Source organism: Xenopus laevis, chromosome 6S, assembly GCF_017654675.1.
Source record: "Xenopus laevis strain J_2021 chromosome 6S, Xenopus_laevis_v10.1, whole genome shotgun sequence".
Classification (NCBI taxonomy): domain Eukaryota; kingdom Metazoa; phylum Chordata; class Amphibia; order Anura; family Pipidae; genus Xenopus; species Xenopus laevis.
The window spans coordinates 29030887-29052359 of record NC_054382.1 but is presented as its reverse complement, the minus strand read 5'-3'; the positions used below and the strand labels follow the sequence as shown (position 1 = coordinate 29052359).

The 21473-nt window shown below is 36.0% G+C and overlaps 1 protein-coding gene across 1 annotated transcript in view; it reads left to right on the top strand.

Annotated features, from left to right (window-relative positions):
• Positions 1-21473, top strand: part of dgkb.S (diacylglycerol kinase beta S homeolog) — a 267377-nt gene that overhangs the window by 229238 nt on the left and 16666 nt on the right. The window contains exons 23-24 of the mRNA XM_041567492.1: positions 15904-16024; positions 16670-16730. Of these exons, the coding sequence (XP_041423426.1) occupies positions 15904-16024; positions 16670-16730 (182 nt within the window). The remainder of the gene's footprint in view (positions 1-15903; positions 16025-16669; positions 16731-21473) is intronic.

Genomic DNA, 21473 nt, shown 5'->3' with positions numbered 1-21473 from the left:
CCAGCATTATTATACACCCTATTTGCTGGAACTGGCCCTTGCAACAAGTATCTCACCCCAGTTTCTATCATGGCTATTCTTTTCATTGGATAAGTGGCCCTATACTTACAGTATATTCCCTCAGACACTCTTATAAAAAGGCAGCATTTTTTCAACCGCATAAACAAGCCTGTCTCTAAAGTTTGGCCCCAGTTCCATGCCTGTTTGATTTTGAAGCCAGATCAGCAAAATTAAACTGTAGTCTTCAACCCAGCACTTAGCAGGAACTCACCCCATACAACATAGACCCCAAAAATAATGGATACAGTCTGCTCTTTTCCAACTGGATACTAAGGCTAAGGGACAGGCAAAGCTGCACTGCTTGTTGGATCTTGGATAGGTCCTGCTCTGTGCACTAACTCATGTGCACTAACAAATGCATGCATTGGCTTAGCTGTGGGTGTCTGTTGCGGACAGCTTATTTAGATTTCTAAAGCCAGTGGCTTATTTACATATTAAAGATGGACCTCATTCGCATTTTTAGGTGACCAGCCTATTTACATTTTAAAGCAATCGGCCCACCCGGCCTTTTCCTGAACCCACAGGTGACCAGTCCGGACCTGCATCCATGTCTGCACTTCTGCCATGTGATCTCATCCTTGTTGTAAAGCAGTGAACCCCAACCAGTAGCTCGTGAGTAACATGCTGCTCTCTAACCCCTTGGATGTTGCTCCCAGTGGCCTCAAAGCAGGTGCTTATTTTTCAATTCCAGGCTTGGAGGCAAGTTTTGGTTGTATAAAAACCAGCTGCACTGCCAAGCAGAGCATCAATGTAGGTTGACAATCCACATAGGGGCTACCAAATGGCCAATCACAGCACTTATTTGGCACCCCAAGAACATTTTTTCCTGCTTGTGTCACTCCCCAACTCCTTTTGCTTCTGAATGTTGCTCACAGGTTCAAAAGGTTGGGGATCCCTGTTGTAAAGCATCACTGCACAGATTCCTCTTCCCCATGTTGTATACTGCATATCTCCAGTGCCTATGATAGATTGTGGAGACGCCATAAAATGTCATGTTATACACTAACATTTTCAAGCAATATTAGCTTTGTGGAAATGGCTTGGGCCAGTGCAATAGTTTGTCATTTACATAGAAAGGAACTGGTTCCAAGTTAAATGGTGATCAAAAAGCCTAGTGTGCCATAAGACTGGAAAGCTGGAACATAAGCAATGTGAAGACATAAGTCAAATTCCGATACATTGGAGTCTGTGGATGTTTTTTTGTGGAAAAGCCTGGCTAATCGTTTCTCTCCTCACTAATTATGGGTAGTTGATGCCACAAGATGTCATGACACCTGATCATAATTAAAAAAAAACCCATCAAAGTAGAGACCCACAGGCCCTGCTGAAGAGCTCCATTGGTCTTTTTGGTTGGAATCATTATCTATTATAATTTGGTCTTCAAGCTAGTATATTATATATGGAATCCCTTATCTGAAACCCCATTATCTAGAAAGCTCTGAATTATAGTATGGTCCATTTTAATAAAATAGTTCTAAATTTTTTATATGATTTTTCACCTTGTACTTGATGGTAACTAAGCTGCATGAATCCATATTGGTGGCAAAACAACCCTATTGGGTTTATTTAACGATTAAATGATTTTTAGCAGGTGTGGTGATCCTAATTAAGGAAACATCCCTTATCTGAAAAACTCCAGGCCCCAAGCATTGCAGAACATAAAGCCTATATTTGTAAATGGATAATTCATGGTATCCCTTTAAACTGATCTGCATAAAAACAGGTTAAAAAAAGGTCATTCATTTCGCGAAATCCACAAAGCCACACTTATATTTAGATTTTAAATATAGTTGACTAAATTTTGATCACAGTAAAAATGACGGAGCTAGAATTGAAGTGCAGTGCGTCTGAGCTTTCCAGGTCCACATGTGTTTCCCAAATGCCAAAATGGGCAGTGGATATCACACAGCACATGAGCTATTCTTATGAAAGCAGATGGTAGCAGTCAGAATAACACAGACTCTACAGATATTTCCTTTGCACCTGGCACTGGAGGTGTTAGCTGTGCCAGTTCTTTGCACAACACAGATGTTCTTGTTGTATATATTTATATAACTATAAAAACTTCTTTGCTGTTCAAACACTGCCATCCAAAGATTGAGTGCGCTAATCCAAATCCTGCACTTTATTAGTGCACCTGTATTTTCAAGAACTTTATGAATATTCTTAGAATACTAATAGTATTCACTATATGCTTCAAGACATCATTTTATAAATATGATGAATAGGAATGATGACTCCTATAGCCAATGAAGCTGTTGGAAAATAGTACCAACGTTTCATTAAGAAAATTGATGTGTTTTCTAATATCTCAGTGTGTTTATTTTGTAGGCTGGCAACTTTCAGTCTGTGCAGAAATCACTTTATCTGAAATATCCCTATGTTAAATTCCCACATAGAGTAATAACTGCATAGATATAAACAGGATCATTTAATAAAAAGGTGTTGCTTAAATTGGATAGTATACAGGGCTGAATTTATGTGTGCCACCACCCTCTGCACACTTTGAGGCACATTTACTAATCTCGAGTGAAGGAATAGAATTAAAAATACTTTGAATTTCAAAATATTTTTTTGGCTACTTCGACCATCGAATTGGCTACTTCGACCTTCGTCTACAACTTCGAATCGAATCGACCATTCGATAGTCGAAGTACTGTCTCTTCAAAAAAAACTTTGACCTCCTACTTCGCCACCTAAAACCTACCGAGCATTAATGTTAGCCTATGGGGAAGGTCCCCATAGGCTTTCTAGCCAATTTCTGATCAATGAATTAAATTCGATCAATGAATTAAAATCCTTAGAATCGTTCGATTCGAAGGATTTAATCGTTATTATTCCTTCAATCGTTCGCACGAATAGCGCTAACTCCTTCGACTTCGATATTCGAAGTCGAAGGATTTAACTTCGAGGGTCGAATATCGAGGGTTAATTAACCCTCGATATTCAACCATTAGTAAATGTGCCCCCAAATTGATACAAATAGGTGACCCTTGCTAAATGGCAATTTTTGCTACAGATATATAATACTCTAGTACTCTAATAACTTGAAATAGCACACGAGCGAAGTCAGTGTATAGGACTGGGTGAGCGCTCTATCCAAGATCCCAACGTTCCACTCTGGTCACGCGGATAAGACAAACACTGTGCTGAAGGCGCATAAGTCGGATTCTTCTTTGGATGGAGACACTATGTGAAAGGACTGTATAAAATTTTTCTTTTATTGATCAAACTTGGTTAAAATCACAAAAGTCCAGATGAACAGGGCAGGGGAGTGCATGGCTCAACGCGTTTCGTGACTACAAGGTCACTTCATCAGTACTCTAATAACCTTCTCCATGAAACAGTTGGAAACATTTAATTCCCTTACCTGGTCTGCAAGAGAGAAGATGAGCCATCCTGAATGGATCTAGTTTTTCTGCAAGGTTTTTGCTATTGTCACACATATATACATATTGCTTTTATCCCCTTCTTCCAAGTCATTAATACACAGACTAAACAAAAGTGGATAGAATATAGAATCCTTTGCTATACCACTAACATCACAATTGCAACAAGTAAACTGCCCGATTACCTTGGTCAATTATTACAGACAATAAAGTAGAGAAGAATATATTGGTATTAAATATATGCAATAATAATTATTATTATTCAGCTCTCTTTCCATGTACAGTACAAGCAACACTACTAAATACAGAAAAACACTATTGATAAATGTGTACATGTCTTCTAATAAAAACAAAAACTTTTCTTATGATGCAGCAAAGTGTCGTGTAATGGTTGAATACCCCTTTCATACTTGCAGGTCTACTAATATAGTTTTTCTCTTTCGAATGCTAAATGGGCAAACTGCACTTATGATCAATATTAATAATAATAATAATAATAATATACAATAAATGCCCTGCTAGCAGCACCATTGTACTAGAACTAAGCAATCCAACCCTAACAAAAGCTGCTGATCCCATTATACTAATTGTTGGAAGTTTTGGAATTTGGCCTAGACTCAAAATGCTTCTTGAATTATTTCTGATATGCCTTTCAAGACCAGGATATTGATAAACTGCTTTTTACTATAGAAAGCTGTCCCATTTGCCTCTGATAATACTGTCTCTGTTTAAGTATAATGTGTGGCATATTAATGTCCACTATTTATATAGCAATATTTCTAGCAACAGATATTTTTAGAACCAGCTTCTTGGCATGTTTATAATATTTATTTCTTTTCTTGCATTTTCGAATAATTAGCATCTAGGACAAGGCATTGATTTATACTTTTGTGATGGTCTAAAATAAAAATCCTATTTAGAAACTATTTCAATAAATCAAATCAAAGAAAAATCTATTATAACTTGTGTCCTAAAATTACTAATGAAAATAATGTTTTTTAAGCTACCAAGCAATTGGAAAGAACAGAGCCACTCTCAGAAATACATTGGCCACTCACTCAATATCCTCCTAGAATAGAATATTAAAGTATTGTTCCCATTGTCCGTCCATCCACATCCTGAATCACACTATTGTTTGCATTAGACATATTTGACACCACGTTTGAACAAAGGCGAATTTCCTGTTTGCCATATTTTCCTTTAAACTGCTTGCCAAACATTTCAACAGATATAAGCACTGAATGCAATTTATTTCCTTGCAAGCCTAAAGTTATCCTTATTTCCCACATTAGACATGAGAAATCACTGACATCCAAATAAATATTTTAAAGAGAAAACATTCTATTTATATACAGGTTTTGTTGTCCGATTACTTTCCCAAAATAAATGGCAAATTGTAAAAGGCATAAATCTTATGCCATAGAATATATTGATGAGAGGTGCCATTTTGTTTGCCGCATGATAGGCATTTTCCACAGACTACAATACAACAGCAACACAACAAAATGAATAAATTCTAGTACAATGAAACTGCAATACAAATACTGTGAGACACAAACACGTATAAAGGCAAGCCAGAGAATGCAACAAGTCAGGTTATAATGTGTGCCACTAATAGTCACTGTAGTTGTGGCTTATGTGAAATGTCTCTTTATATAAACACAATTCTCTAAAATTGAATTAAGTACATATCTTTTTATGAGGCACTTTATTAGGATGCAGCTTTTGTTAACAGTGTCTAAGAAGAGCAAAATGCGTGCACTTCCGGGTTTTGCATGCCGGTGTGATGACGTCATCGTGCAATGGCGTGAAATTCTAAGTATATCAAGGGGCTTTGAATGAAAATTCATTGCCCGTTGTTAGGTTCAATTTAGGTTGTTCTTGGTGCTATTTCTAAGGGAAACCTATTGAGCCTTGGTTATTGAGCCTTGCCTGACTATTCTGAACTCTGTATCCTGACCCTTGACTGGCTGTTTATTCTGAACTCTCCTAGCTGATCCTTGCCTGTCTGATTACTCTACGTTCTCCAATCCTGATTCCAGCCTGTCTGACTATTCTACGCTCTCCAATCCTGATTCCGGCCTGTCTGACTATTCTATCTCTGCTTGTGCTGGCCCGGCCTGCCTATTCCACGCTGTGTTGTCTAGCCTGTCTTCCTAGTTGTGTAGTGCCCCTTTGCTCATCCAGAACCTGTAGCTTTGCTCCTCTCTTAATAAGAGCTGGTGGCATCCAATTAGCCGAGGGCTCCTCCAGAGGTGAAAGGAGGCTGTTAAAGGCAGAAGCAAGAGCCGAGACCAGGGAGCCTAGCATTGGTTCTGGATTTAGGGTGCCGAACGTGACAGCTCTTTTAATTGTGTTTACCAATATAAACGCATTGTAGTCAATGGGTATCAAAATAATTTTGACGCACAAAATTTTGACGCAAGTGACAATTTTTATGCATGCGACAATTTTGACAAGGCAAAATTTCTCATCTGAGAATTGTCACCACAGTTTAGCGTATTAATTCACTTGCTAATTCGTGTCTGCCGAATATATTTGTCCATCACTACAGCTGAGGCATCAACAGGATGATAGGCAGGGCATCCCCATAAAATGTTCCAGCTTTCAGCTTGGAACAATCTATTTTAGAGTGTTCAGGTAATTTAAGGTGCAGTAAATGCAATATGATTGGGACCAGCTAGTACCTGCTTATGTTTAAGAAAAAAAAACCTTACTGAAGGTGAAAAACAAAAAGCCACCCTTGGTAGCTTTAAGAGATTAATTTTTAGTTTTTGAACAGGTTTAAATGAGAAATTTGCCTCTTCTAGTGAGAGAGAGCACAATTGCTCTCTCTGACTAGTGATGCCATCCCCTCTGGTGGCCTCTGGTTTGTTGATATTTTATGGGAAAAAGATCACCCACTATATGTCTATAATGGCCTGTAATGTACTTGTAAATGGTCTACTAATGAATCTTCACTGAATATAGCTGGCTGTATTGCAGTCCAATTGAGACCACATAGGCACACCTACACAGAACCCTATTCAGATTATATTTAAGGACCATGGATGATTTCTTTAACAACAATAATTTAATAGGCTAGTGTGATAATATAATCTACAACTAGTATAGACACCGGTATATTTATATATAGTTTATATATGTGAGTGTATATGTAAGACGTGCCGGGAGTTCCTCCAGCGCTCTTACCTCTTGACACGTCTCTTCTGGATTGCGGCAAAGCGTCTGGTACTGACGTGATGAATCTTCCAACTGATGCCGGTGTCACTGCGCTAGCGTGAAATTCTAATTTTGGCGCCAAAGATTTCCTTTAAAAAGCCAAATCACCAAAGCGTTTCTACTGACTTGATTTTCCTGATTTTTGACTCAGATTCTAGCCACTTGCCTCGACCCTTTTGCCTGTTCTTCGTCGACGTTTTGCCTAATCCTTGCCAGTACCTTGCTTACGTACTTGTTATTTGAAAACGCATTTACTCCTTGTTGGTATCCACAGCAGAAAACCCGGGACCCCAAAAGGGTGTCGGTGAACACCAGATTCCACAGGCTGCCTCTTAAGGTTCCCGATTGACGAGTACGTTACAATTTAGATGCACTGTGGTTCATTTGGAGGGGTTGAACTTGATGGACTTTGGTCTATTCTCAGCCCAACTTAACTATGCAACAAATGTAATTGCTGCTTGGTTGCTATGGCAACACCACCGGTAATATTTCACTCCACCTTTTTACACCTTTTTACACAGCATGATAAATAGGCCTCTGCATGTTTTCAAAGCTTTTACAAAGAATGTCAAAAATGATGTCTTACTAATACAAATCCATGTAGTACTTGTCCTAAAACCAGGCAATTGTTACAATAACTCATGCAGTGTATGCAGAAAAGAATTATTGTAAATGTGGGGTTTCCATTTTAAAATGAACGTTCCTGTTCCTCTGTGTCTAAACTGCATGATAAAAGTTATGTGAACTTCGAATGCATTAAAATTCATCTTTCCACACAAATGTTAGCTGCAGATGACCCTTGCTGATCTTAACCAGATTTCAGTATCTGTAACTGAATAGAGGTTTTTCCGTACAGCATGTTCTAATGGTACATTGGCCTTTAGCCAATAAGGCACTGAATAAGGCTGTTTGTAAAATACAGAAACTGGGAACAGCTGCAGCAATCAAATTTGATAAAAACAGAGAACTTTTTCTTTCTTTCCTTTTTTTTTCCCCTTTTGGTTTGTCCAAGTTTAGGATCTTTCATATAGGACACCTATTGTTCAGTAACTATGCTTGAATACAAAAGGGAACCTGCCAGACTAAATTAAACAAATGTCATTCCTAATAAAAGAATAGTATTGTTGTGCTAGCCGTAGGCAAAGATTGGTTATTATAAAAGTGTAAAATAGTGGTTTTTTTTAAATACTTCTTAATATAAGAATGTAATGCAAAGTTTTAAATACATGTATAAATGGTTGGAAGTCATAAAATGTATCTTTAAATAGTCAACAGAATTTGATATAGTCTTGATAATTAATCAAGGGTTTGTCTGAATGAGAGGGAAAAAAAACTGGAAATACTCATAAAGGTACTTTTTACCTAAATATATGATGACATACTATTAACACATGCTCAACGTGTTTTCTTAGGGACTTTTTATGTGCATTTAAACCGCACAAGAAAAATAAAACTACATTACAGAATCTTGTCTGGGTGTCTTGCTAAATGTTATGGGGTTTGTCACCACATGATTAATTATTCTTCATTTCAATTTATCAGGTGATCATGAAGTGTTCATGGACAAATTGCTTACAATTATGGACATATCATGTCCATCAGGTTGTCATTTTGGGTAAGCTTCCAAAACATTCAGCTTTCAGGTCTTTTCCCGATTGGAGAGAGGGAAACAAAGCAGTAAATTTAAATCACAATTCTCATAATGAAATTTAGGGGTTGTTTTATCAACTCTCTGTAAAGATTAGCAAGTGGTACTTCATTAAAGCATTACTGTGGGATTTTGAATTTAGCAATTTATTTACCATGCTGGGATTATTTGCATTGGGAAGTTAGAATTAATTATAGTGATAGTGCTCAGGGCTGGTTGCTGAGCAGCACTACCCAATAAATCACTGCTCGAAGTAGGCGAACACATTATGGCGAAGGAACACAGGTCATGATAAATAAATAAATGCTGGGAATTCTTGAGGATTCCCCAGTTGATTCAATTAATAATTGAAATATATCTTACCCAAACTGACTTTAAGGATTGTCTTCTGGAAGTGTATGTAGGGTAGCCACCTGGCCAGTAAAAATGATGGTTGATCCCAATGTTATTAATAGGAAAAAAAGATAAATATATAGAAAGGCCAGCATTTTTTCCAGAAAAGATGGCAACCCTAAGGGGCAGATTTATTAAGGGTCAAATTTAAATACTTCGAATTCGAATATCGAATTCAAAAGTTTTTTCATCGAATTTGGGTATTCTGAGATCGAATAAAAATTGTACAAACAAACGATTAAATCCTAAGATATCGAACGATTCGAACGATTTTACTTCGACTTCAAAAAACGTAGAAAAATGCTGTAGAAGATTCCCATAGGCTAACATAGCACTTCGGCAGGTTTAATTCTGGCAAAGTATTGAAGTCGAAGTTTTTTTAAAGAGACAGTACTTCGATTATCGAATATTTGAATATTCAAACTATTTTACTTCGAATCAAACAGTAAATTCGAAGTCGTAATATCCTATTCGATGGTCGAAGTCTCCAAAAAAAATGTTTTTACTTCGAAAATTCCCTTTGAATTCACTTTGACCCTTGATAAATCTGCCCCTAAGTGTATGCAAGAGCAAATAGGTATTATCCATACACCATACACTGGTCTTTAGGTTGGGAACCTAATGCAGCAGCAGGAGGGAACCAGCCTGAAAGTCAATAAGGAATAAATCTAGGTGCTGGTCAGTCTTACAGTTTGTGAACAATTACTGTAAAGTTACTAATCAAAGTTGCAGTCACAATAGTAGCCATCACTAACTACTAAGACTAAGCCTGGGTAAAATAAAAAATATTGCTGAGGGTTTTTCCACCATGATAAACTCACACAGCATTCACTCAAAGATTGCTCGTGATGCCAGATCATGTTTCTTAACTTTGGAGATAAATATCACAGGTAGTGTTGCCTATAGCAAGCAATTAGCAATTAAATCTGGATAGACACCTACAAATTAGAAAATAAGTGAATATCACCAATATTAGTAAACATGCCCTAAATCACTGCAATGAAAAATCAAAGGCACAGATCATAGTCCTTGTTCATATGTCCTTCTGAAAATGTAAACTTTCAGATACAGAATATGTTTGGCCTAAATACTCTAGGTATGGTACAGCATGGTCCAAATCTGCATAGGAATTAATGTAATGAAACTGAAACCTTTTCAAAGAAACAAACCTGAAGCTGATCTACAACATAACAAAAGAGAGGAAACACTTGAGTGGAGCAAACATTGTTTTTACATCATGCAGCACACCACTGCATACCATGACACTAAGGGGGCTATTTATTAATGTCTGAATGGTAAAAACCCCAAAAAATTTATTTATTTATTTTTTACTATAAAATGCAAAGTGGGGAGATTTATTATACCCGAGGATGGAAAATCTGAACATCCGGCATCTCAGACCTACCGAGGTTGGATATATAAGTCAATGGGAGAGGTCCCTAAACTATTTGGAAGTTTCTGTGGTCTGCGCTGGGATTAGCCCAAAAATCCGACTATTTTGAAAAAAATCTAGCAATTCGGGAAAAAGCTCAGAAAAATCGTATGATTTGGATTTTCGCTCGATTATTTCGTTTTTGTCCCCAATCCAATTAAATTGTGCTTTTCTTAATAATAAATAAGGTCCAAACGTGGATTCTAGTTTGGTTGGACTTTTTTTTATTAAAATAATTCTGATTTTGATGAATATGCCCCAAAATGTTACTCAACAAATTTGTAATGATCTATTTACAGATAGTGCCACAAAGGGACATTTGAGCCAAAAGGTTAAATAAGTAATAGCAGTTTCTACTTCTTTTGGATTGATGGAAGATCATTTATTTGTAGAATAGGCTGTAGTGATCATGAATGAATTAGTGGGAAAAGACTGTTTAAATATATAAAAACTGAAATTATCTTTTTTAGGCTTATAAGGCTTATAAGGTTTGAAGGAGCTCTCCACATTAGAAGAACAGTCATGAATATAGTTTCTAGTATTTGAGCTGTCACAAAACTCTGGATTACCAGTAAGCTTGGAGTAATAGATGGAGCCTGATGCTGGTGAATAATGCTAAACAATATAATATCTTGGGGATAATAAGCACCTATATTAACCTATAATGCCAAAATATTAAACCACTGCTGGTGGCCCAAGAATTTAGAAGGCTCTGTGTTATATTTAAATTCCATGAAAAAATTGTAAACTCAATTGGGCAGGTATGTACGTTATCCTATGGTTAGTGATGGGCGAATTTATTCGCCAGGCGCGAATTCGAGGCAAATTTGCGCGTTTCGCCGCCAGCGAATAAATTTGCGAAAAGCCCGGAAAATTCGCGGCAAAAATTCGCCGGCGTCAAAAAACGAGACGCCGGCGCCGTTTTGCGAGTTTTTCGCCGTTTCGCGAAATTCGCTGATTTTTCGGCGAAGCGAAACGGCACAAATTCGTCCATCACTACCTATGGTTCCTCTTGTTTATGGTGAAGAAAAAAATTGTCCTGTTTTGCTTAGCTGAAATATTTGCACAATGGCAAAATTTTGCAAAAATTTGATGGAGTTAATTACCCTTTTTTTGCTGTTTTTTTTCTCAAGCCAAATTCATTGGACAGTGAACATTTTTACTCATTTAGGTCAATAAGCATTTATTCTCACACCAAATGCATTGGAGTCAATAGGCTTTTTTCTTGCATTTCTTGCATACCGGAGGGTATACAACAGTAAGGTGGGTCATATGGGGTCAGTATGCACTTATTTTAATCTGGTATAATGTGAAATTGAATAAAACTTTATATTTTTAATGAATGATGGGTTTTGGGACATATATTTTGTCTAATCGTATTATGGTGCCTTGGGAATTGGGGCGTGTTTCTATCACTCTGCTGCTTTTTTTGGACTGACAGCTTAGACTCCCCCTTTTCTATAATAATACAAAAAGTATTGGAGTCAACAAACTTTGTTCCTGCATGCATTGGTCATTTCTTTCTTGTCCAAATGGCAATAGAGTAAAAAATTTGGTGCAGGGAAAAAATTGATTTTTATTTTCCCCTGGCAAAACAAAATGCACGGAGAAATTCTAGCACATATTCATGAACATCTTTATAAGGCAGAAAAAAATGTGTTTATCCCTACTGGTCTCTCTCATTTGTCTCTCGTCTAGCCCTGCATGTGCTCCTGCCCTAACCATCTATCTATCTGTCTTTTTGTCTATTTTTTTTTCTATCAGCTATCTATAATCTATCTATCTATCTATCTATCTATCTATCTATCTATCTATCTATCATCTAACTATCATCTATATTTTTATCTATCATTTATCTATCATTTATATATCTATCTATCTTTTTATCTATCGTCTATCTTAATCATCTATCTATCTATCTATCTATCTATCTATTTATCTGTCTTTTTTTATCGATCATCTATCTTTTATCTGTCATATAGCCTCATCATCTATCTATCTTATCTATCTATCTATTATCTATCTATCTATCTATCTATCTATCTATCATCTATCTATCTATCTATCTATCTATCATCTAACTATCTATCATCTATATTTTACATCTATATTTTTATCTATCATCTATCTATCTATCTATCTTTTTATCTATCAATCTATCTATATTTTTATCTATCTATCTTTCTATATATCTGTCTTTTTATCTATATGTCATCTAACTCTCTATCATCTATCTATCTTTTTATATATCATCTATCTTAATCATCTATCTATCATCTATTTATCTGTCTTTTTATCTATCGTCTATCTTTTTATCTATCATATAGCCTCATTATCTATCTATCTATCATTCATCTATCTATCATATATCTATCTTTTATCTATCATCTCCATGTTACCAAAGGCCCAAATCTAATCAGATTTGCAGAGACAGTACTAATTCCCTATGTATATTTGAAAATGCATCTTTTTCTGTTTGTGACAGCAAGCCCAGATTTCTCACAGCTTCCACCTCATTTCTACTATTCAGTCCAGCACCATCCTGATTTGTATGTAAATTGTTAGTAGGGCAAAATTTCTTGAGTTGCATGCTGAAAACCCTCCATTTATCCTAGCCTCTGCTTCAGATACTTAAATCTGCATAAAATTTAGACAAATTGATTCATTTCATTATGGAACTGTCCAGCTGGGAAAATGCATGTATTGTAGTTGACAGATGTGTCTATGTGAATGTTTGTGAATGCAACGTCACATATTCCTATTATATAAAACTTGCTGTACATTGTTCACACACAGAAATTAGCACATTAGAGATTAGCACATTCACTGCCATCTGCATTAAATATAACTTTTTGATAGTCTATAGAGTTGGATATGTTTAATAAATAAATCATACAAATATTTCTGTGATTGTACATTTTTGGCTATAGAATTTTTTCAAATTTGTTTTTAGGAATGCTTTAAAAAATGTATTCTTTTTCTTTTAAAAATATTAGCTTTTTTTTTAATTTTTAAACACTGCGTTTGGTGTAATGTTCATGCTAGAAAATATCATTGCCTGTCTGAAGAAAGAGATGCAGATAGAACTGCTTTAATTGCATTGCAGCTGAGGTGATAAAGGGGAAGTGGCTTTGCCATCTCCCTGGTGATTTCTGTCCCCGCATCAAGACTGAGAGCAAAGAGGTCAGATGTTCTGTGTTTACCATTCACATTCTGCTGACATCAGCACTCATTCATGAGAGTGAGCTTTGTTTCCTGGTGGGACTAATAGGAGGAGACACGTGAAGTAGCTCAGTTTATGAAAGAGGGCAAAAGAGACAGGCACTGTGAAAACATTCCCACAGTATAACTACTCATTAACTGTAGCAGAAAGCAAAACTATCATTCACAAAATGCCACAATGCATCTTCTTTCAAAAACAATCTATAAAGAAAGGTCACAAAAGATGACTTCTGTATTTGCTAGGACTCCTGCTTAATTCAGTTATTTGAATTATGTACTTTCTAGCTGTGTGTCTGTCTGTGTTATTACATATTTCTTATATTGGTAGATAAACATTGAATTGAAATATAAGTAGAGCAATGGTTTGAATACACTCAAACACATATATAAAAATTTGTTTTGCACTGTTTATGTCAAAATACCAATACCATTTTATTTACATAATAATGTTTAAAGCACCACATATGTTTGGTCTTTATAAATAATAATAAAAGTTTTATTGCCATAGTCTACAAATTCATAAAATTTTAGGACCATTTATTACAGAAGTTACATACTAATGCTTAACTTGCTTCAATGGTGTTTTTTTTTATAATTTAACATCTTTTTGGACCTGTCCTTAGTTCTCAAGAAAGGCAATATATGTAAAGTTATAGGGGCCCCGATTTTTTGTTTCCCATACCAAAAAGGGGTGTGCCCTCAGAACCAAAATTTTACCATAAAAAAGAGATAGAATATCGTCTTTGGTTTAACAAAAGTAAGGGGCATGGTGGACTAGATAGATAAGAGGTTTTGTTTTTTGCTTATTAAGATCACTCTTCAAGCCTGAAGCTGGTCACATCTGGTAAGATCCATTTGCTTTACAAGGTTGCCAAACAAGCAGATCTCTGCTCAGTTTTGCCACCCACAAGCTGGCTCAAATTAATCCTATCCAACTGTTGTCATCATACAGCTTCCATACAGTAGGCCCCTGGAGACCTGTTGGACGAAGGCCACATCAAAACAATTTGGTCCTTGCCCAATGAGATTTCACGCCTGCCGAATAGAAATCTGATCATCCACAGGCTGAAAAGCTGCCAACCCACTCACAAGGGGCCTAAGTCATAGACAGGGTCAGTTTCACAGACAGGGCCCTTTAGTTGAACTACAGATTCTCTACCCCTATTACCCAGGGATTGGGGGCTGGTCAACTCAAGACCCCCTCAGCTATCAACCCCTTCCCTCTTGTGATCACTTTTTAATGTCACATTAGTTGGCATGTTCCAATTACTGTGCCAAGAGTAGGGTTAACATAAAATAATACCCTGCTCCAAACCCTACATGGGAAGGAATAAGAGGTCATGAAGGACCCCACGATTTTGAAGTACCTCCTAAACACCCAACAGAAGGTAGGGGAAGAGCACAACATGTCCATTTAAAATCACTAATGTACCTATTTTTTGCAAATGTATAGTATGTGCATTGGATTTGATCTTGTGTGTCATTTCCAGTCAAAAAATGGTCAAGTGAACTTAGTGTAGTCTAGGCAAGACATTTATTCACGCTGTGCTGTAGGCAAGTAAACTATACCCTGATATGTAGTAAATGCACAATGAGAACAATTTTTTTCTCTTTGCAGATACTTTTTTCCTTTCTGCACAGAGATACGGTTTGCAAACATGTTGCAGCACATTCTACCAATGAAAAAAAGATTGCATATTTTGCAGCTTACACTAGTGCACAGTGAATATAATAAAATGTCTTACTGAAAATGCAGTTATTTTGCAGCAAAAAATCACGTCATTAAAATTTGCAATGAAATTTATGTAAGGGATATGCTTACAGTGCAAAATGTCAATGTCTTATTTTTGCAAATTTATATTCTAATTGTGTATTACATTTCCCCATCTACAGATAGTGACTCGTTGTGCTTGAGAAATGAGTATGTAGCACTGTGTACAGTTGGCAGCACTATATTTCATTACAAAATAATAATAACCATGCAAATGTATGCAGAGAGATGTAAAAGTGTGATGCTTTTATTACCCATGAGTATGCTGTTGCAGGGAGAAATTCTGGCACATGTGCGCTTAGTGGGTCCTTTCAGCACAATATAAAGGATAAGTAAATGCTAATTATAGGCATGTATTCAAACCTTTCACTCCATTGTTCCTAGGCTAGCTGGCAATAAGATATCCTTGCTTTTTTTTTACTTTCCATAGAACTTATGTATAAGTCTCCCATATATGCACTTTTTCCTGAGATCCTCCTCTTTTTTTAAGACTCTGACCTTTTGTCAGTTTGAATACATTTATTCCCTGAATAATGTAAATGTTGGTATGGCTTAAAAAATACCCTCTTTCTCACCGCAACATCTGGGGATCCTACTTGTATAGACAATCATTGTATAATGGTGTAAGAACACGTTATTTTGCATACTAAACACACTTCATAAAATATGATTTTGAATAATTGATAAAGCCAAGAATCCAGATACAAATATTAATATAAAGGGAACAATAAATCAATATATTAATGGTAATTGTGTATTGTTTCAGATCTGAGTGATCAGCTACTGGAAGTGGTTGGACTGGAGGGAGCAATGGAAATGGGACAAATTTATACTGGTTTAAAGAGCGCTGGAAGACGTTTTGCACAATGCTCTTCTGTAGTTATAAGGTAATTATGTACATATCTTACACATAAATATTATTATTTTTTTGCAATTCAATAAAAATCAAAAGTTTTCACTACTTTTTATTTTGTTGGTAAAAGACTAGAGCAAAGCTACACTTTTTTTTTCTTTAACAAATTTTTTTTTAAAAACTCGAATATTAAATTCGAATATACTCGAAATTCGACTGAGGGGTTGTTATTAAAAAAATTCAGCAAATAAAATATAAACTAATCTACTAACAATATCTACAACTCAGACGAACTTTACCAATTTGAAAACTCGAATCGGATTCAAATCAAATTAGACTCTGAAGGCTACTAACATGTCCAAATTTGTCCCTGGACCTCTCCCATTTACTTATACATGAACACGGCAGGTTTTAGGTGGGGACTAGTCGAATTTGAGCTCTTAACGGGCCAGAGTGTGATAAATCTCGAAATTTGAATTAAAACTCAAAACTGAAAATTAACAATTTGAATTTGAGAGTTTTGACCATCAAAAAATTTGAAAATCAAATTTTAAATTTTAATTTTCAATACAACCCTTAATAAATCTGCCCCTTAAGTTCATATACATATATGCCACACACTGCATAGAGTATATTCTGCACCTCAGATTCTAATTAACTTTGACATGTTTCTAAACAGAACTAGCAAGTCACTGCCAATGCAGATCGATGGGGAACCGTGGATGCAGACACCATGTACGGTAAGTAAAATAGTTTTCTGTTTATTGTAATTAAAGGGAACCTGTCACCAAGGCATAAAAATCTGTATTGGTATGGGACTCATTTACTAACAAAGAATTTTGTTGTTTTTTTCCACGAATCTTGAAACATTCATGGTTTCCCATATTTCTAAAAAGCTCTAAAAATGTGAAATCTTTTAAGGGGGTTATTTACTTAAACTCAACTTTTCCCTGTTTTAATAAAAACAAATTCCACCTAACTCCCATCCTAAAATTTAGCTTATTTATAAAGAAATCAGGTTGAAAAAGTCGTATCAGGAAAAAAACTTGAAGAAATCGTGCGACTTTTTCTAATTGAGTTTGTTTCTAAAAACTTGAATCATTCCAGAACCCACTAAAATAAATAAGCCTCATACACTCCATATTAATAAAATAATTCAAGTTTTTTAAAATTATATCCTTTTTCTTTGTATTAATAAAAAGTATCTTGTACTTGATCCCAATTAACATTTAATTAATCATTATTAGTGGCAAAACAATCCTATTGGGTTTAAGTAATGTTTAAATTATTTTTAGTAGACTTTAGGCATGGAGATCCAAAATACCCCAGGTCCACAAACATTCTGGATAACAGGTCCCATACCTGTATAATAAAAGTCCTTTTCATATTAAACATGGAGCCCAAAATATATTTTTTTTATTAAAAGATGTATACCTGTAAAACTTCATAACTACAACAAATTAGATAATGGTATGGTGCTATAGTCTATTTTGGAAAACAAACTTTGACTTCTCTGTCTGTGGATAGGGTTGAGCTAGACCAGTCTGTGAATTCTCTGGTACAGTTGGTTCTTGAGTTGGACAGATAGGTCATCATCATAATCCTCTTGTTCTGTTCAAAATGGTTACCTGTTGGCCATTTTGCTGAGCAGTGACCATGGTATCTTTGATTTGGATAACCTGATAGGGTTCAGGAAGTGATAAGGTGAGGAAAACTTTATTATCATTTTCCCCATGATGACCATCATGATCTCTTTATTCTTTCCTTCACAGCAGAATACTTGCTTGTAATTAGTGAGCTTGGGGACATTTGTGAGCTTGATATGAAAAGGTCTGTTAAAGAATGCAGATGTTTGTGGTGTGACAGTAGTGAGGTATTGCTCTGTACTGCCAGAGGAATTTGCATAATACTTGTTGTAGGTTCTTATGTTCCAGGGTAGCAATCCTGAGAGTTTGTTGAGTTTTGCATAAACTGCTCAACCTCACCATTGAGCGGAGACCATTTATTATTTTCATGTGGGTAAAGACTAAGTATATTGCAAATGACTGGCTGTACTTCTGAAAGTATGCAGGTGTGTTTAGAAATTTCTCAAATACTGATAACTGTAGCAAAGATTTGCATTTCAGTAATTTTTAATAGATAGGCAAATGTATTCATTTTTAATCAGAATGAGTACTTTACAGAAATATATGGATTTATGAAGTCAGACTGGCCATGTGTGTTGAACATTTCATCCAAGAACTGAAGTACCTTACCTTAGAATCCTTGTATCACTGGACATGACCAAAATACATGGAACAGATTACCTACCTCATCTCTGCACTTAGGGCACATATCTGATACATTATCGTATATTTTTGCTAATCGGTAGGAAGTCAGGTACACTCTGTTTAAAAACTTTACCTGGATGTATCTATCTTTCATTGAGATGGAAATATTTGGAACCATTTTGAGAGCATCAGACCACTTCTCATCATCCAACTCAGTAATGTCTCTCTGCTATTTGGTCTTAGATTTTTCCAGGGGTGAAGGGCCTGCAGTCGACAAAATAGTATAGAAGCAAGAGAGTGGTTTAGTCAGGTCTTGTCTATGGAGTTAGGTCTCCAGGGTGGTTTCAGCTACCCTTATCGGTCTAGCAGGAAATTGCATGTTAAAAGAATGACGCAACTGCAGATATCTGAAAAACATATTAGGGGGAGGGTGCATCTCTTGTCTCAGTAAGTCATAAGTTTTACATTCACCACCATTGACAATGTCTCTTAAGGTTTTTACTTCCAGCTGAGCCCATCTAGCTATGTCTTGTAGCTCATGAAAGTGGGGGAGATGATTGTTTCCCCATATTGGGGTCCTAGGAGACCAAACTTCAGATGGGCCCTGTACCACCTTCAGGGCTTTCTGGAAAGCATGTACTACAGTGACCATAGAGGGTGTGGTGGTACAGTAAGAAGAGCCAACTCGGTATGGAAGTTTGGATAGGGCTTCAAGTGAGCCAACTATGGTGGCTAGGGATGGGCGAATTTTTTCGCCTTGTTTCGCCGAAAAAATGACGCCCATAGACTCGTATGGCAGCGTGCGTAAAAAAAAAAAAGACGCGCGTAAAAACAGTTTCGCCACGCGACATAGACTTTAATGGGCGTCTGCGACATTTCGCCGGTGGCGAATTTTCGGTGAAGCGAATTTTCGGCGAAGCGAAACGGGTCAAATTCGCCCATCCCTGATGGTGGCTTCTAGTATAACGGCTGGATTATTCATATCAGGGACCACCCACCAATAGCTAGCTGTGCTGCAAGAAAATAAGCTTTGAGGTTAGGTAAGGCTAGTCCCCCATTAGACAAAGAAGCTTGCAATATTTTCATGTTTATGCGTGGATGGCTTCCTGCCCATAAGAACCCCCTAATTATTTTATCCACCCCTGTAAACCAAGACGCCCTCGGAGTGATAGGGGAATTGTATAATGCATACAAAACTTTGGGGAGAAAGATCATTTTAAATATATTAGTTCTACCTGGGAGGGAAAGGGGTAGGTCCTGCCAAATACCAACTCTGTTAGTTAGTGTCTGTTCTATCGGGTATAAATTTAATTGTTCATATCAATCCAGCTCTTTATGTATTATTACGCCAAGTATTTAAATGAGGTCACCACCTGGAGACGTGATATATGGTATGGGGTGCCCGGAAGGAGAGGGTCTATCTGGAAGATGACCGATTTAGAATGGTTGATTTTATGACCAGAGTATCAACCAAATCCAGACACTGCTATAAGGAGACTTTCCAGAGCCTGGTGTGGATTTGCCAAGTACAGCAGCATATCATCCGCATATAGCGATATTTTTTCAGTAACATTCCCCAGTCTCAGCCCCTGTATCCCCTCATTCATCATAAAACAAGTTTAGTGTATCCTGGATCAGATGTGTAGCCATGGAAATGTGCATGCACTATTGATATATATATATATATATATATTTTTTTTTGTGTATTTGTTCTGTCAAACATAAATTTGCCTGCACAATTTATATATTGGAGTTTCTACATGCCACATCAGAGGTTCCTCTGAGATTCATATTTTTGATGTCTTCTTCATAGAGTTCTTAAATATTGCTAATTTTATCAAAGGTTAGCACTTTAGTAATTTTGAATAGATAGGCAAATGTATCTATTTTGAATCTGCTAGAATGAGTTTTTTACAGAGGTACAGAACGTGGTTTTCTGAGCTACTATACTATTAGGTACTTTTAGCACACAATAGATGCTGGCAATGTGTAGGATTTCTTCAACCAAAGTTAGCCATGAATATTTGTATTCTCTATCTTCATTTTGAGGTCACTGCATGCCACCTAAGTTGGAAATCTTATCCCTGGCATTGATATTTATGGTATTTTATCTTTATTAAAATTCAAGCTTGGTAACAATTTTTACTAACTTTTTAGGGTTTTTACGACATGCAGAGAGTTTGAAGTTGTTGTACTTGAAAAATGTCAACTATGTAACTTTGTATGCACTGTCTATAGTTTGTGGTTTTTGTGTTCTACAAAGTTGAGTAATCTTGTGTATAGTTCATAGTTTAGAGTTATTTTGTAGTTGGCCAATTTACTAACAATTGAATTGAGATTTTTCAACAAAAAATGTGTGGTTTACCTTTATATATCTTAAAAGCTCTAAAAATTTGAGATTTATTTAGTGTAAAAACCACAAAAACCTCTAATGAAAAACTTCACCAAGTAAAAGTTGTCAAGGTCTTATAGAAGTCAATGGAAGTTGCATTGATCTTATTGGACCTCTTTTGATCAATTGGACTTTTAGGTTTTCTGAATTATTTTCAATGGGAATTGTCTGAAAAATTCAAATTTTTTGAGTTTTTTTCAAGATATTTGTATTTTTTAGTGCATCGTTCAACACTTTTTTTTTCATCCGCTTTTTTGAAATTAGGATCTTTGAATAAATTGCATGACATTTGTAGTTTAAGAAATGAGAGGTTATTTGTGGTTTCAAAAACCCATCCTGAATTGAAATATTCAAAATGTTGCAATATCGTTTGGCAGTTGGTATGAACATTTGTGAAAAAGTCAAAGGGTTAAACATAGTTTTGCCTAAGCTGGTCTGTTTTATAATATTGTTGTCTGTGTCTTTAAGCATGCAATTTAAATTCATTTCTGATAGCTATGAATGTCTTTACTGCATTTAAATGCAAAGTATTCATACTGCTCACATAATTTATTTCCTTTTTCCTTCTTTATGTACATTGGGTTTTTAGCCAAAAAACACATTAAGTCAACCCCCATCAAGGTAACCTATTCACTAGCCAAGTCTACTCTTTTTTGGCAGCAGCACATAACATAAGCAGCTTATAAATGCCTTCCCTCTTCAGTAAACATGAAGAAAAATTTAAAGGATATATAACAAAAAAGCAGACTCTAAGTATACATATTTTTTAAACTTAATTTGCAGTTACTGCACACAGGTAAATGTACTATTACAAAGATGCT